General features: G+C 35.0%; 1 protein-coding gene across 1 annotated transcript; it reads left to right on the top strand.

Moving 5' to 3' along the window:
* The first annotated feature begins 8,150 nt into the window (after nucleotides 1–8,150).
* LOC111397724 lies at nucleotides 8,151–9,057 on the top strand. The gene is made up of 2 exons (XM_023024718.1): nucleotides 8,151–8,684; nucleotides 8,795–9,057. The coding sequence occupies exons 1-2, from the start codon at nucleotides 8,371–8,373 to the stop codon at nucleotides 8,850–8,852; spliced, it is 372 nt and encodes a 123-aa protein (XP_022880486.1). The 5' UTR covers nucleotides 8,151–8,370; the 3' UTR covers nucleotides 8,853–9,057.
* The last annotated feature ends 7,840 nt before the right edge of the window (nucleotides 9,058–16,897 follow it).

A 16,897-nucleotide genomic window follows, 5' to 3' on the forward strand; every position in this document is an offset into this window, starting at 1 on the left:
AACTCCAAAAGTGCGGAATTCATCTTCAAGTTGTCATTCAGTTTCTCAGGATCCAAGTTTCCAACATACACCCAAGACATCTTTAAAAAACACCCTTCTAAAGCAGATCAATTTAACGTTTTCCATTTATATATTCTAATTTTCAAATCAAGTGACTCAAAATCGAACATATATTGCATAAAATAACAATAAATAAAATCCAAAGGAATGAGGAAGAAATTATTTTTAGCAAATCGAAAAGAAAAAATAAAGAACCTCACGCAATCAATAGAGATTTAACCTTTCAACCTCCAAACTACAAAAGAACCCCAAATAACCTAATAGGCCTTTTCAGACTTAGCCTAGCACACCAAAACCATCTCCCCTACCCACAGAACATGCTGTCGACTGCTTCTATTTTTCGGCTGAACCACAACAACCAACGTCGTCGTCGGTTACACCACCTTTGACCCATCGATTCTACCTCCATTCCAACTCTAAACCACCAACATCTCGTCCCTTCGCTGCTCTATGCTTTCTACCTCCACAACACCAACACCTTCATCTTGAAATAGCCATGAAATAATTCGTACGCGCAGAAATGTGAGGCAAAGATTAAGGCATATGTCCAAATCCCTTTTTTCTTAGACGAATTGGAAATTGTCAGCATGAGGGAAGGTTTCGTTTAGGCTTATAGACATTGCATTTAATGTTATCCCGTTTGTGAACAGTATCTAACCAGTTAAGTGTGAAAACGAGTGTGCATAAATAGTGAATCCCTTATTCCCTTTTTTATAGTAGTGATGATGAGATGAGATAATTTAGGAATCATTCTTCTATGGTATAAATCTTGACGAGTGATCCAATGTTTCATTATGATTTTGATTAGCGGTTCTGAATTTAAGTTGATTTTATTCACAATAAAGCTACTTGACCAGACTGAAATCCAGGCTTGAGTACAGGGATTTGAAAACTCAAATTTATCATGCGTTTTGGAGGGAATACAGGGATTGCTAATATTGGCTTTGGAGGGAATTTAAGGCATAAATAGCAATTATTCTACCCACTACAGTTTTCTTTTGGCTGAATGAAAAGAAGCATATCAAAACTCCCATTTTCTCAAATCTTCATCTTCACGACCGTCATCCAACATCTTCATAATCACATTTGGCAATAAAATATCAGCCTGGACTTCAGGTGAATGTTCAAGGAAACCCGTTATAACTTCATCCTTTGTGAGAGATGACTGGAGACAAGTTGCCACCGGAGACGGTGGCGGTGCTGGGAAATCAATTGCCCGGTTCTCCGATTTCCGGCTAGTAGCTATTTTCTCCTGTAATGAAAACTTCTTCCTCCTGCTGTAATTATAAAGGGGAAATGGGAGAATGTGATGGTGAAATTGTTATGATTTTGTTCAACAACTGGAGCAATAGAAGTAATTTAATTTCAGTTTTTTATACGTTAGCTTTACAGGTCTTCACCAACTGCTAGTAACTACTCTTCATTCTCGTGAATTGATTGCAAACGCACACCACTGTACTCAAGGATCAGTTCTTACTGGCCCCTCTGCGAGATTAATGTCCATAGAAAAATTGGATTGGTAGAGTTGAATGGTGATGATATTGATATCAATGAAGACAGCATAAAGCATAAAACTTGAATCAAGAATATAGGCAACAAACCAAAACATACAGACAGATTTTCTCGCAACAAACAAACCAAAACATACAGACCCAGACGATTAACACTATACATTCACAAGCTTGTATCAATAGGTGACGGAAGATAAAAGCAAGGGAATCGAGGGATCTTTCTAATAATTAAAAATGATTGTTGGAAATTTTTTGGTGTTTATAATTCGAACAGAATGATTGCCATCCCTTCCCTTCCCTTCCATCCATTCATTTACTTGGTAAAACACACTACACATCCAATTTTTATGAATTATATCACTGCAAAATCACAGCCTTCTCACGCTTTTACACTCTGCAGGTTTGAAATCAACGAACTAAAGAAATTAGAATAATAATTCTAACGAACAATCTGGTAAACTAAACTAAACCACAATAAAAAAAAAAAAAAAAAAAAAAAAAAAAAATAAAAAAAAAAAAAAAAAAAAAAAAAAAAAAAAAAAAAAAAAAAAAAAAAAAAAAAAAAAAAAAAAAAAAAAAAAAAATTTAACAAGTGTTTAACACAGGGTTTCCATAAATTACTAAAAAGTACACAAAACTTGAAAAAAAAAATAATGGAAAACATTTAGGCCTTAAAGTAATAGAAAAACAAAAAAAGCGAGAGATTGCACAGCACCACTTTTTCTTTTCGTCTATATAAAATTATGACTACAAAGATGCGGCCAGAGGTGAAGCGAGAGGCAGTGAAACCATGGCTCGGCCAAAGTGGAGGCAAAACCTTTGGTTGAAGTGCAGCCGGAGAATGTGAACCGTCCAGTGCCGAAAAAGTCGAAGGAATTGTTGCCTGAGCGACGGTGTCACTTTCGATTGCAGTGTTGCCGGAGATGGTGAGGCGCCAACAGAGTACCGACTCTGAATTTCGATGTTGGGGGAAATGTAACTTGTGGGTGTAGAGAGATTCGGGAGAGAGAGGCTGCGTTTTTCTTTGAGAGATTTGGGGAAGAAAGGCTGCATTTTTCCTTGGCTTTAGTTTAGGTTTTCTTTCCTTTTTTTTAATGTTTTTAAAGTGCCACATCAACCTGGATTTAACCCTGTTTTCTACCTTGTGCGTGTAGCAGAATTGTTTTATTTAACTTTTTTTTTTTTTTTTTTTTTTTTTTAAATTTTTAAATATTAGAACAAAGAGTGTATCGAACCTAAAGTTTTTGCACAATCATTGTTATTCCATGATCTATTGAAAATATGTCATTCAAAATCAATAAATATGTGTGGAATGGAAAGAAACAAAATTTGAACGTGAAACTGAAACGGAGGCCCAAAATTTGGGCCATGCGACCGCACGCCATATGGCCATGTGGTCGCATGGCCATTAACAGAAAATTAAAGGGCCTGTTGAAATATTCAATTTGACTGCATGGAGTTGTACCATGCGGTCACATGGTACAATTTTTTAGCCGTCAGAGGCCTTTTTAGTTTATGTTTCGGTGGCTCTTGGAGAAAATCTTGCATCTCTTCATGACCTTTTGGTACCATTTCGTGTGGCAATGTTTCATGACTATAAATAGGTGTTTGATTGTCTTTACAAAGAGATAGAAAATCATATTACAAATATATGAGAAACATTATTTTCATTCCACAAAAATGATCAAACATCCTTTCTTCCATATTCAATTCTTCACTCTTGTATTCTTCAGGTTCGGGTAGAAAATCATTTATTCTTTTGTGATTTTCTACAACAAGGCTTGATCAATCCTTCAAACCGTTTGTCGCGAAATCTTTTAAGCACCAAAATTGTTACCAAGAGGGGGCAAATATCATTTGAGGACAATGACATAATGTCGTGTTTGAGCCTTTTATATTCGATTTATTCTTAAAATTTATTTCATCTAATTGATATCATTTGTATGTTTTTTCTTCTCTAACCCCAGTGGAGATAATTTTCCAACAATCTCAAACGATATTTTGGCAATGGAGAATGGAACCACTATGGCATAAATCAAGTTGATGGATTGAGATCTTGTTCGTGTGGATTGTTTGATGGCACTAACTTCACAAGATGGTTTGATTTGTAGAAAGTAATGAATTCAGATTCTTGCATTTGAATTTAGTAAATTATCATTTCGCCTTTTCCAAATTCGTATATGCCATCAATTTTTGCGTACTATAAACATGTGAAGTGCATGAAAAAATGGAAGTATTAAGTGCACATATCTTGATTCTAGATTAAATTCTAATATCTTATTTAATCAAGCATTAAAGTTTGAGTAGTAGTCATTAAAAATGTGTGCAAAATTAAATAGTTTTGTGATTCTCTATATTATAGTTATTGGAAATATTATTTTCAGAACTTTTGTAAAGTGGTGTCCTTTCAGTATTCTTGTAATGGCATTTAGAAATGTTACTCTAATGACTCCCACTTTTGCTAACCGTCATTTGTTGAGCATAGTGTCATTTCATTTGCATCGTTTAAGTGACGTAATGATTTATTATATCTATTTGTAGTAAAAAAATTAAATGATACGGTGTGAAAGTGAGTCTTTGTTCGTTAAAATCTTTCCAAGCGCTTGCTATTGTTTTACAAGAATTTGTATGATATCATTGAAACTTGCTTATGTACAAATACAATGGAAGGACACATTATTTGATTGTGATAATCTATCGTGAATTTATTTGACATTCACTAATTGGTGGCATGTGTGATTATGCTTATCACATGACACTTCTAGAATCTACACATACTTCGGTGAGGAATTGACAAATTCTAATCCATGATAGAAATTGCCTGCAAGTAAATTTCATTTACTGTAAGTAGGAAACATTGTTGGGCGTCTATATGATAGTCTAAACTACGTGAAGCAGATTAGTAAATTTCAAATAGTGAATTTATTTGATGTATCCATACAAGGATTTGGATAGCCTTTTTGTTCATAATGGCTTGATTGGTTAAAATTTCAGATTTTATTGAAAATTATACTGTGAAAGTAATAAATTGAATTTGATTGGAGAAATTGTAATTTTTGAAAATCAAGATGGCTGATCTTATTCATTGGTGAATTTGACCTCAATTGTAAAACTAATTGATGCTTGAAAGGCATTAACGATCTATGAGATGACCTTGATGAATTGAACTATGAAAGAGTTGATGAACTCTAAGTTCAAGTATAATTCCAAATGTAGGGGTTAACATTAAATGCTAGTAAACTTATTTGAGAAGTTTAAAATTTGCGGATGCAATACTAATATATTGCATAAGAATTCTTAATTGAGGAATTGTGGTGGTAACTTAATATAATAGTTAAAGTTTCCAAGACCTTTTAATCATAGAAATATATCTATGAAGGAGAAAATGTGGAAACCCCTTATATGTAATTATAAGGATGGATACACTAAGTCTAAGGTGGATAAATTGGGTGAAAGCCGATTATGGCATTTGCAAAACTATTTGAATATTTAAAGAATATTCATGCTATTGAAAATCATTGTAATGACTCAGTGATGAGAAGTGAATACCCACGAATGGAATCCACAAAAGTAATTGACTAAGTGTAATGATTTAAAAAAAAATGAAAAAAAAAATCTTTCAACCCTGTTTGAAATCTATAAAGCTTTAAATAAAGTTAATAAGAAGCATGTGGCTTCATAAAAAGATTTCTTGATGGTGACTAGTTTTATCTATCAAATAAATCTTTGGCTAGCCATGTTAAGATAAAATACTAAGCCACATAAAATGAAAAGTAAAGACATATAAGTCTTAGAGGTAACGTCACAAGGAAATTATCAAAGATGGAATAATTTCCAAAGAGAATATTAGCGGATCCTTTAACAAGACCACTAAATAAATTTTAGTGACATATACTTCGAGAATGATGGGGTTGAAACTCCTAATTTATAAAGATCCACCAATGATGACAACCCTACCGTCATTTACTCAAAGGGTAATCCACAGGTTCAAATCGTAACAACAAGTCATTCGATATGTGGATGATTGCAGCATTATATAAATACCGCGATAACCCTATCTTAATTAAAATAATGCTGATTGTTACTGAAGTGAGCGTTGAGCATTAAAGCTCTTAATGAAATTCAATGCTAAAATATAAGTACTTCTAAAAGTAACAAAGGTATTGAAAGAACTTTACCTAAGTAAATTTCGAGGTGGTGTCGCTCAATAGAGAGTTGGAGTTTCTCTCTTAAAAGTTTGTTGAAAAGGATAAGCGCAATGCTATATTAGCGCTAAGCAAGATTAAGGAACTTGAGAATACGTAATGCTTGGGTGTGTATCCTTACCAGTATTGTCACATGGAATAATTGGTTGAAAGCTTCATGCTATATGCGATTTCGACATTACTTTGTTTAGATTACACTATGGTTAGATTCAAATCGAAAGATATATAATCCTTATGCATGAGTATTGTATACTTTGAATATGAGAGTTTGTTGAAATTTTGAACAAGTGGGGGTTGTTGGAAATATGTTGTTCAAAAATAATAAATATATATGTGGAATGGAAATAAACAAAATTGAAATGTGAAACTGAAATGGAGGCCCAAAATTTGGGCCATGCGACCGCACGCCATATGGCCATGCGGTCGCATGGCCATTAACAGAATATTAAAGGGGGGCCTGTTGAAATACTCGATGCGACCGCATGGAGTTGTACCATGCTGTCGCATGGTACAATTTTTTAACCGTTAGAGGCCATTTTCAGTTTATGTTTGGTGGTTTTTGGAGAAAATCTTGCATCTCTTTATGACCTTTTGGCAGCATTTCGTGTGGCAATGTTTCATAGCTGTAAATAAGTGTTTGATGGTCTTTACAAAGAGATTGAAAATCATATTACAAACATATGAGAAATATTATTTTCATTCCACAAAAATGATCAAACATCCTTTCTTCCATATTTAATTCTTCCCTCTTGTGTTCTTCAAGTTCAAGTAGAAAACGATTTGTGCTTTTGTGATTTTCTACAACAAGGCTTGATCAATCCTTCAAATCGTTTGTCGCGAGACCCTTTAAGCACCAAAATTATTACCGAGAGGGGGCAAATATCGTTTGAGGACAATAATATAATGTTGTGGTTGAGCCTTTCGATTTGTTCTTCACATTTATTTCATGTTCTTGATATCACTTCTATGTTGTTTGTTCTCCAACCCTAGTGGCGATAATTTTCCAACATGGTCTTCCATTTTCCTTACCTTAAATGCATATTAGAAAACAAACTCGAATCTATTAAGTAATTATATTTTGGACAATTTAAGCAATTTTTTCTAGTTTAATGGAAGTAGTCTGTGTCTCATTTGTTACTTAAAATATGTTTAGTACGGGAAATTAAGCAAATTTCAGATAAATGTGTGTGAATTACATGTCGAAAACCAATTACTTAGCAAGAAAATCACGAGGCAAGAGACCTCCAATCAATCCTCTTTGCTTTTGTCGAGAGGATAAGTTGAATCAATTTTAAAAAAATAAAATAAAAATTAATTAATTAATTTGATATGAACTTCTTCGTTGGTATACATTGTACATAAAGTTTGATTGTGACCCTGATCATCTTTCTTCAGTCGCTCTCAAATTCCAACACAGAGAAAACTCCGATTAAATGAAATCTTATCTTATCTTATTTTGCAATATCCATTTATTATACGGTGACGCGACACGTAAATTTGTAAAATAATGACTAGTTTTCCTATCAATTTTGGGAGACAGGTGGCTCTAAACTCTAAAGGGACCAATTTTTATTCAATTCGACCAATGGCCGCGGAGCATTTGCCTAGAAACATCTCGACAAATTGATAGTAATAACTATGAAAGTTACTATACACTGGATATTTCAAGCTAATTTTGTCATTTCATTTCTGGTAGAGACAATTTTGTAGTAATTAGATTATATTAGTTAGAAGTTGAGATAAAAACATCTTAAATGTGGCTTCTTCTCAAGGCAGCATTTGGCATTTTCAATGGGACTTCTCAGAATTTGTGTATTTATGAGTTTTTAAGTAGTCATTTTCTAGGATGGGACGGAATGTATTCTAGAAGAGAGCATAATTTATTTTGAGGAATTTTATGTTAGTTATTACTATTTTTTGCCACTATGGTATACAAAAGGTTATTATTTATTTATTGTTGTACTTATAATATAAACTTTTTTATCACCAAGTTTTATCTTCAATTTAATATTAAAAACCATATCTTGTCCGCGATGATGGTTCATGTCCAAAACGTTCGTTATGGTAACATGAAAGATTTTCCTCATTTTGCAATAAGAAAAATAACAAACATAAAGCATGACAAATAGTTGCTTCTCATTTCAAAGTATGCTAACATAATATTTGAATTATCAATGACTAAATGTGCTAGTATTTGACAATCAAGAATAAGAATATAACAAAGATGAAGACATAAGTTCGACGAGAAATAAAATAGATAATTTTATGCAATTAAAAAGTAGTGCAATAGTGACAATATATAATCAGCCTAAGGGATATTGAACTCCTATAAAAAAATATAATAGATAAATGTGTGCTTGGTTTTTAAAGAATAAGTTAAACATTTTTTGTTGATATTATTATTAAGATAATGCTGAGCACCAATTAATTGGAGGGTATGCCTGTGAAAAAACAATCATTCAGTGGCAAAATTTGGCCAATGTCAGCTTAAAGACAAAATCTTCATTTTGAGATTCTTATTATTCTATATAAACACTGCATTGCAAATTTGCAATCACAACTACAACTTAGCACTCTACTCCGTGCGTGTAAATATGAAGTCTTTATTAGAATTGATCACATGTTATGGTTCTTCATCCACTGAGTCGGAATCGCGACAGCCAGCTGAGGAATTCAGATCGCTGGTGGCAACGCGAGATCGCCGCTGCGTTGGACGTAAGCGGGGGAAGGTGATGGGTACGAGTGATTGGAGTCCATCTTTGTCGTCAATTTCTGAAAACAATAAATTAGGTGAGACGAATAATCAACCGCGGCCACCAATCGTAAGGTTTAATAGAAACCTCATGAGGAAAGTTGGATCCATAGCAAACAAAGATCAGGACCCTTCTTCACATCACGATGATACCAGGTCAAAATTACTAATTTAAAGTTTTTAATTAATAAATATGGTCTAAATTAATAAAAAAATCCAGAAAATTCAAATGGCTTAAATTACTCAATTTTATTTTGTTTTTACAGGCGAGCTTCAATTTCAACAACCATGCCTGCATTGTCTCCAACAGCTTTCCTCTTTTGATTGTTCCTTCTTTGGTTTTTCACCCAGTTCCAAGTAAATTTTGTACATGTTGTGTATGTGTATATATTTTGACGTTAAGTAGAATATGAATTAGCAAATAATCTTTTATTTAATAAACATTTAAATTTTTAAATGAAGTGCTTCAATAAAGCTGGATTGAGTTTCATTACAATATATGGAAATTATTGGGGTGGATTGAGTTTCATTACAATGTGAGGTGAAAATTATTGTCTGATTTTGTCTTTATATTTTATGGAGATTATAAATTTATAATGAATTCCAAGCAATTACTAAATTGAAAATTAATCAGTTTTTGCTACACTAATTATATTGATTAGTCAGCTGCAGTAACTTAAAGATGACATATTTAGTATGTAATAGTCGATATATTATATAGAAAAATCGATTAAACTTTAACTTTAATTTTTTGATAATTTGTTGTTCAGTCAATTGTTCGTTATAATCGTTAATAAATTTTCCTAATAGAGATGTGACCCCATGGACCTAGAGAGATATTTCATAGCGAATGCGTATTTGACCCTCATTAATTTTCATTTCATTACATTTTATTTTTCACTCTCTCTTATTTTCAACCATACAATCTTTCATAAAATAATATTACACGTAAATCGAAAATTTTCATTCTTTTTCAACCACTCATTTAAAAAAAAAAAATACTATTCCACCCATTTTTATTTCTACAAAATGGGGGCCAAAAGGGGGCTAATATTATTGTATGTGATGTTTAAATTTTTTATCCTAAAACCGAGTAATAGTTGACATATTATGCATTGTAATTTGAAAGATCTAATATCGGCTATCATCATTTCTAATTGTTTAAGCTTGGCCACCTCATTCGAAGGAGCGTGAAATATACGGAAGGATAAATTTATTACATTTCCAATCACTCAACTTTCACCAAAATTTCAACTTAATCAACTTTAATTTGTTGGATCTCTTAACTTCAATTTTGATTCACAATTCAAGACTTTACTTGGCACTATTAAATATAACTAATGTTGTATTCTTATGACGTTTAATTGTTGTCTCAATAATATCCTACATAAGTAATCCTTCAAGTGTTCAATGCCATACTAATTAATGAATTATAATAATGGAATAGGTAAATTCCTCAATTTTGGAGGAAAAATTATTTTTCCTATTTTAGATAAGATTTGACTCTTGCGAGTGTAACTATTTAATGCTTGGACTTGGATGAAAGTTAGTGGAAGAAAAACATATTTATAGACATGATTTCTAGTTGTCAATAGGACTAGCAAAATGATTCGCTCTCGAGAGTGATACACTGACTTGTCTCAAATGGGGTCTCGATTGGGAAATTGAAACAACGGGGAATATAGTCTTGTTTCAAACTTTTATTTTTTATTTAATTATTTTTGTATGTTTTCAAGCGCGCAAACAAGTTTATAAACAGGCAGATGTCAATCTCCACAACTTGAAAAAATAATGAAACAAAATTATAGGATTAAAAAATTGTAAAGCTAAGTATGTAATTATTAATTATACGGACAAGTTAATTTCATCTAATTATGAAATTTTCTTATTTATGGGCACATCATTACGTGGGCCCTTCCACCTAGATCCTACGGTCCACAAACTAAACTCAAAGTCATCCATGACATTCAATGGCACAAGCCACGAGGTAGGTGAGATAAGCATGAAGTGTGAGGTCATAACCCAGCATCAAATGGGAAGATTGCATTATCGGTCCTCAACCGATTGTACAATTACAAAATTGATATTACCAACGTTTCATACATAATGCAAAATCATCTCCAACATCAAAGTCTCTATTCAATTGTTATGTGAAACTAACATGTCCAACTCTATAAATTTAGGTTTTATTTGCGAACTTGAAGCAATTAATGCCTAAAATGTTCTAAGACATATTTAAGAAAACCACATAACATCCAATAAAATGGGTCTCGTAGAAATGAATGTATTGGTTTATGTTAGAACACCAAAGGAGATTATTCAAGTTTAAGCAAGTCTCCGTTGTACCATTAGAATGGAAAAATGTGAATGATTAAGCACTTGCAAGCACTGTAATTGAATCATCTTTCTGGCACAAACAATTTGGTCACGCTACCTATACATCACTCAAACATATGCATGAACTAAAACTATTTGAAAATATGCCTAAAATCAGTAGTAATGATTGTGTGTGTGATGTTTTTTTGGAAAGCAAACAAGATTACCATCCCCTAGAAATCAAGCAAAGAGGGCAAAAAAAGGCTTGAATTGGTGCACTCAGATGTCTGTGGACTAATGAGAATACCAACTATGAATTGCAGTAAGTATTTTGTCCTCTTCATAGATGATGTGTGATAAGTGTGTTTTTGCACACTTATTTAGGTCACAAACATGACTTAATAACGAGTAAAATGATCGAATTGTGATGTAATCTAGTACATTTGTGAATTGTAGGGAACAACGATGAATATGGTAAAATTCAGAAGAAAAGACGCGAAAAAAGACTAAAATGACGCAAAGTGAAAGTTCAGGGACCAAATTGAAAATATCCAAAAGTTGATCCGATGAGCAAATCGAGAAATTGATTAGGCCAACTACCAATTGACGATATCGTGGGGTGATGAAATGAAAAGAATGAAGAGAAGATGCCAAGAAGTGAAGGATGCAAGTGGGAGGACCAAAACGCACATTTGCTATAGTTGATAGTACTATGCGACCGCAGAGTACTATCCTCTATGTAGTCGCATAGTAGCATACCAAAATCAAAGAGGCTCCAAAAATTTACTCTATGCGACCGCATAGAGTTGCTCTATGCGGTCACATAGAGCAATTCTCGACGAAAAATTCAGTTTCCTTTTTCTTCTGAAACTCTTATGGAAATAATATTTTTAGGGTCCTATAAATACAAAAACTCAACCAGAACTTAGGGGACGCCGCTTTTACATATTTTTGAGAGAATTTGAAGGAAAAACGAAGGATAGAACAAGAGAACAACATCACGCCAAGTGAAGATCGAATTGAAGATTGATTCGGGTGATGTCGTTTCTTCAAATATTTTTATGTTTTATTCTTTTTAGTATGTTAGGCTAGATTTATCATTGCTAGGAGATCGATGAACCTTGTAATACTACGTTTGGTTGTTGATTTGAATTTTTGACGTATTTAAACACAAGTTCCAGATTTGATTGATTTATTACGTATTTATTTTCATATGGTTATTGTGCACGTAATTATATGATTGTGGTAGCCTGTTTTATGCATTCAAAAGAAGGAAAATAGCGTCGACATAGTATAAATCTCCATAGGGTCCGATAGGGGATAGAAATATACCTCTATGCCTTGTGTTAATCGTTGGATATTCATGAATTTCTAATGCATTCTGGTATGTTAGCATTCGTCATAGACATATAGTCGAGTCATATATTGGGATAGGTTTGGCATTGCTCGAGAGAGATTGCAAAGTTACAATACGAATATTGATTCATCTTTTGTAGGATCGTGTGTCAAATTTACATAAATGAACAATTGAATGGGTATTGCTTGGGAATTCGTGATCCTAGTGCATTAGTATACTTATTAAATCCATAAATTTTAGTAAATTGCATCCAAGTTATTTTGCATTTAGTATAATTCTTCATTCATACTTGCATCTAAGGTTACATATTGTTAGTTAGAGTACAAAACCTCAATTTGATTTTAGTGTTTCGGTTAAGATCATAATAGGTTAGTTCGAACTAATTCAATCCTTGTGGGATCCATACTTGGACTCATAGTCCATTTTACTACTTGTTAACGAACCGTACACTTGCGGTGAATTTTAAATCGGAACAAATAATTTCTTGAACAAGTTTTTGATACCGTTGTCGGGGATTGAAATTTAGTTTTAATTTTACCTTTTGTGACACTAATTCGAACTTATCTAGATTAGTAGTAGTTAGATTACTAGATTTAGTTTGTTATTGCTTAAATTTAATTTTGTGTCAATTTTGTTATCTCAGGGGTTGTATGCAAGGAACACCTGATCACGACTTGGTTCCCATAAATCCAGAGATCGAACGCACATTTCGTCACAGGCAAAGAGAAGCAAGAGCGGCACAACAAATGGCTAACGTGCAAAATCGATCGGTAATTCCACTCAACAAAGGCATGGCAGTTGAAGATGATGGAAATACAGTACTCGGGGACTTCATGGCTCCATTGGTGGTCCAAATTCAATCTAGCATTATGTATCCTCCATTTGGGCAACCGAATTTCCAGCTGAAAACAAATGTGATTCAACTATTTCAGAATGGGCATCAATACCACAGGATGGCTAGTGAAAATCCGCATACACACATATCCCGATTTTTGGATATGTTCCAACACTTGAGGTACCAGGGTATCTCGGACGATGCTATAAGACTGCGGTTATTTCCACACACCTTGCGGGATAAGGCACTTGAATGGCTGGATTCTCTTCCCATCGCAAGTATCACCACTTGGAACGAGCTAGCCCATAAATTCTGCACCAAGTTCTTCTCGTCAGCTAAAGTAGCTAAAATGCGGCATGATATCTCTATATTCAACCAAGGTGAGTCCAAATCATTTGAAGATGCATGGAATCGTTTCAGAAATATGTTGAGGAAGTGCCTGCAACATGGCTTTGACAAGAAGACACAGATCCAATTTTTTTTACACTAGACTACTTCCATCCTTGAACAGCATGGTGGATTCCTCATCTGACGGGTCTATCTCCACAAGAACAATTGACGAAGCATGGAAGCTATTTGAGAAAATGACTATAACTTCAGCCATGTGGTCTACAGACCGAGTGGTTCAGAAGAGATCGCCGGGGGTTTATGAAGTAGATACTTATTCCGCACTGTTTGCAAAGATAGACTCTTTGTTCCATAAGGTTGAGAGCATTTCATAGAACGTCACTGCTAAACAAGTCAAGAAGCCTAGCTGTGAAGAATGTGGAGCAGACCACAACACTGTTAATTGTCCAATTCTCCCACAGGGGGTCGAACATGCAGATTTTGTGCAATGGGATCAACGCCAACAGAACAACCCACATTCGAAAACCTTCAATCAAGGCTGGAGAAAACACCCAAACTTCTCATGAAGTAATCAGAATCAAAACAGACCTCAAAGTCAATATCAGTAGCAAGATAAAAAGCCACCATTGGAAGAGATGTTCGAGAAGTTCATGGCAACAACCAATTAGTATATGGAAGCGGACAACCAGGTTATGCGAAAAACAGATGCAACTCTTCAAGACCAAAGTGCAGCAATCAAGAATTTGGAGACACAAGTGGGACAAATGGCAGTCTCCATGACGGGTAGAGCACCAGGAAACTTACCCAGCAACACTGAAATCAACCCTAAGGAGTACGCAAAGGTTATAACAACCAGAAGTGGAGTACAACTACCAGAGATACATGTCAAAAGATCGGTAGCTAGCAAGGAATCAGCACCAACCTCAGATGAAGAAATTGTGGAACAGACTGAACAAACAACAGGGGATGTGGTCAAGAAGAATTCCAATACATCACGGGGTACAACTACCATTCCTATCAACCCTCATGAGCCTCCTATTCCGTTCCCGCAGAGGTTGAAAAAACACAAATTTGATCAGCAATATATTAAATATCTTGAAGTTTTCAAGAAACTACACATCAACATCCCATTTACTGAAACACTTGTTCAGATGCCAAGTTATGCAAAATTCCTAAAGGATATCCTCTCCAACAAGCGAAAGATAGAAGAACACGAAATAGTGATGCTAACTGAGGAATGCAGTGCCAGAATCCAGAGAAAGTTGCCTCCAAAACTAAAAGATCCAGGAAGTTTTACTGTACCTTGCACTATTGGGAATTGTCATTTTGATAAAGCGTTCTGTGATTTAGGTGCAAGTATTAATTTAATGCCTCTCTCTATTTTCAGGAAACTCAACTTGGGAGAAGCTAAAGCCACAACAGTCACATTACAGTTAGTAGATCGATCCCTTACACATCCAAGAGGGATCATTGAAGACGTGTTGGTAAAAGTGGAGAAGTTCATATTTCCAGCCGATTTTCTCATCTTAGACATGGAGGAAGATAAGAATGTTCCACTCATATTGGGGCAACCTTTCTTAGCTACTGGAAGAGCAATTGTTGATGTTCAAAAATGGCAGCTTATATTGAGGCTTGGCAAAGAGCAAATCTCTTTCAATGTGTTCAAGGCAATGAAATTTCCTACTGAGTCAGATAGCTGCTTCCAGATCGATATCATTGATAGAATAATTCAAGATACATTTCGGCTACATCACCCTTCCGATGCATACGAGGCGTGCATTGCACATTCTCAATCCACTCACACTGATTCAAGTGAGATTGAAACATGTGCACGATTTTTGGAAATTAATCCACCATACATGCGCAGACGTTACTTAAGAGTTGGGAACTAGGACTACAAAGTCAGTGCCATCTATCCAACAACCTCCTAAATTGGAACTTAAGCAACTGCTACCACACCTTCGATATGCTTACCTAGGGGAATCTACCACACTTTCAATTATTATTTCAAGTATTGTCAGCGAGGTGGAGGAAGAGAAACTACTTCAGGTGCTAAGGGAGAATAAAATAGCTATTGGATGGTTTATTGCAGATATCAAGGGGATCAATCCGTCGCTATGCATGCACAAAATACTCATGGAAGAAAAATTTAAACCAAGCATTGAAGGTCAGCGGAGATTGAATCCACACATGAAGGAAGTGGTTAGAGCTGAGGTATTGAAATTGCTCGACGTAGGTATCATCTATCCAGTATCAGATAGTGCATGGATCAGTGCAGTACAAGTTGTTCTCAAGAAAGGGGGTATCACAGTGATAGAAAATGAGAAAAATGAGTTGATTCCTACACGGACAGTGACTGGATGGAGAGTTTACATCGATTACCGCAAACTAAACGCTGCTACTCGAAATCGAAAAGATCACTTTCCACTACCATTCATTGATCAGATGCTGGAGAGACTAGCAGGGCATTCGCATTACTATTTTTTGGATGGGTATTCCGGGCATAATCAGATTCCAGTAGCACCTGACGATCAGGAGAAGACAACTTTCACTTGCCCCTACGGTACCTTTGCATACCGTAGGATGCCGCTTGATTTATGCAACGCTCCTGCAACTTTTCAGCACTGCATGATGGCTATCTTCTTAGATATGATTGAGAAATTCATCGAGGTATTCATGGATGACTTCTCAGTGTTCAGGTCTTCGTTTGATGAGTGCTTGGAGCATTTAAGTCTTGTGCTACAGCGGTGTACAGAGACTAACTTGGTTTTAAATTGGGAGAAATGCCACTTTATGGTACATGAAGGCATCGTGCTAGGACACAGAATCTCAACAAAGGGTATTGAAGTAGATAGAGCAAAGTTTCAGGTGATCGAGAAATTACCACCACCTACATCAGTAAAAGGTGTTTGTAGTTTCCTCGGTCATGACGATTTCTACAGAAGGTTCATGAAGAATTTCTCAAAGATTACTAAACCGTTATGCTGTTTGTTGATGAAGCAATCCACATTTGAGTTCACGAATGAGTGTCTGCTGACTTTTAACACCTTGAAGGAGAAGTTGATTTCAGCACCCGTGATCATCACACCGGATTGGAATCTGTCGTTTGAATTAATGTGCGACGCCAATGATTTTGTTGTTGGGGCCATCTTGAGACAACGAAGAAATAAGATATTTCACGTGATTTACTATGCAAGTAAAACCTTGGACGACGCTCAACTCAATTATGCCACTACAGAAAAAGAGTTCCTTGCCGTAGTCTACGCCTTTGACAAATTTCGGTCATATCTTGTGGGGTCAAAGGTCATCGTTTACACAGATCATGCCGCTATCAAGTACTTAATGGAAAAGAAGGATGCAAAGCGCTGTCTCATTCGATGGATATTGTTGCTTCAAGAGTTTGACTTGAAAATCAGGGAAAAGAAGGGCAGTGAAAACGTGGTGGCAGACCACTTATCTCGACTCGAGGCTACGGAACAGACAGAGACAATGAAAATCAACGAAGTCTTCCCA

The sequence above is a fragment of the Olea europaea genome, chromosome 7 (assembly GCF_002742605.1).
Source record: "Olea europaea var. sylvestris chromosome 7, O_europaea_v1, whole genome shotgun sequence".
NCBI lineage: Eukaryota > Viridiplantae > Streptophyta > Magnoliopsida > Lamiales > Oleaceae > Olea > Olea europaea.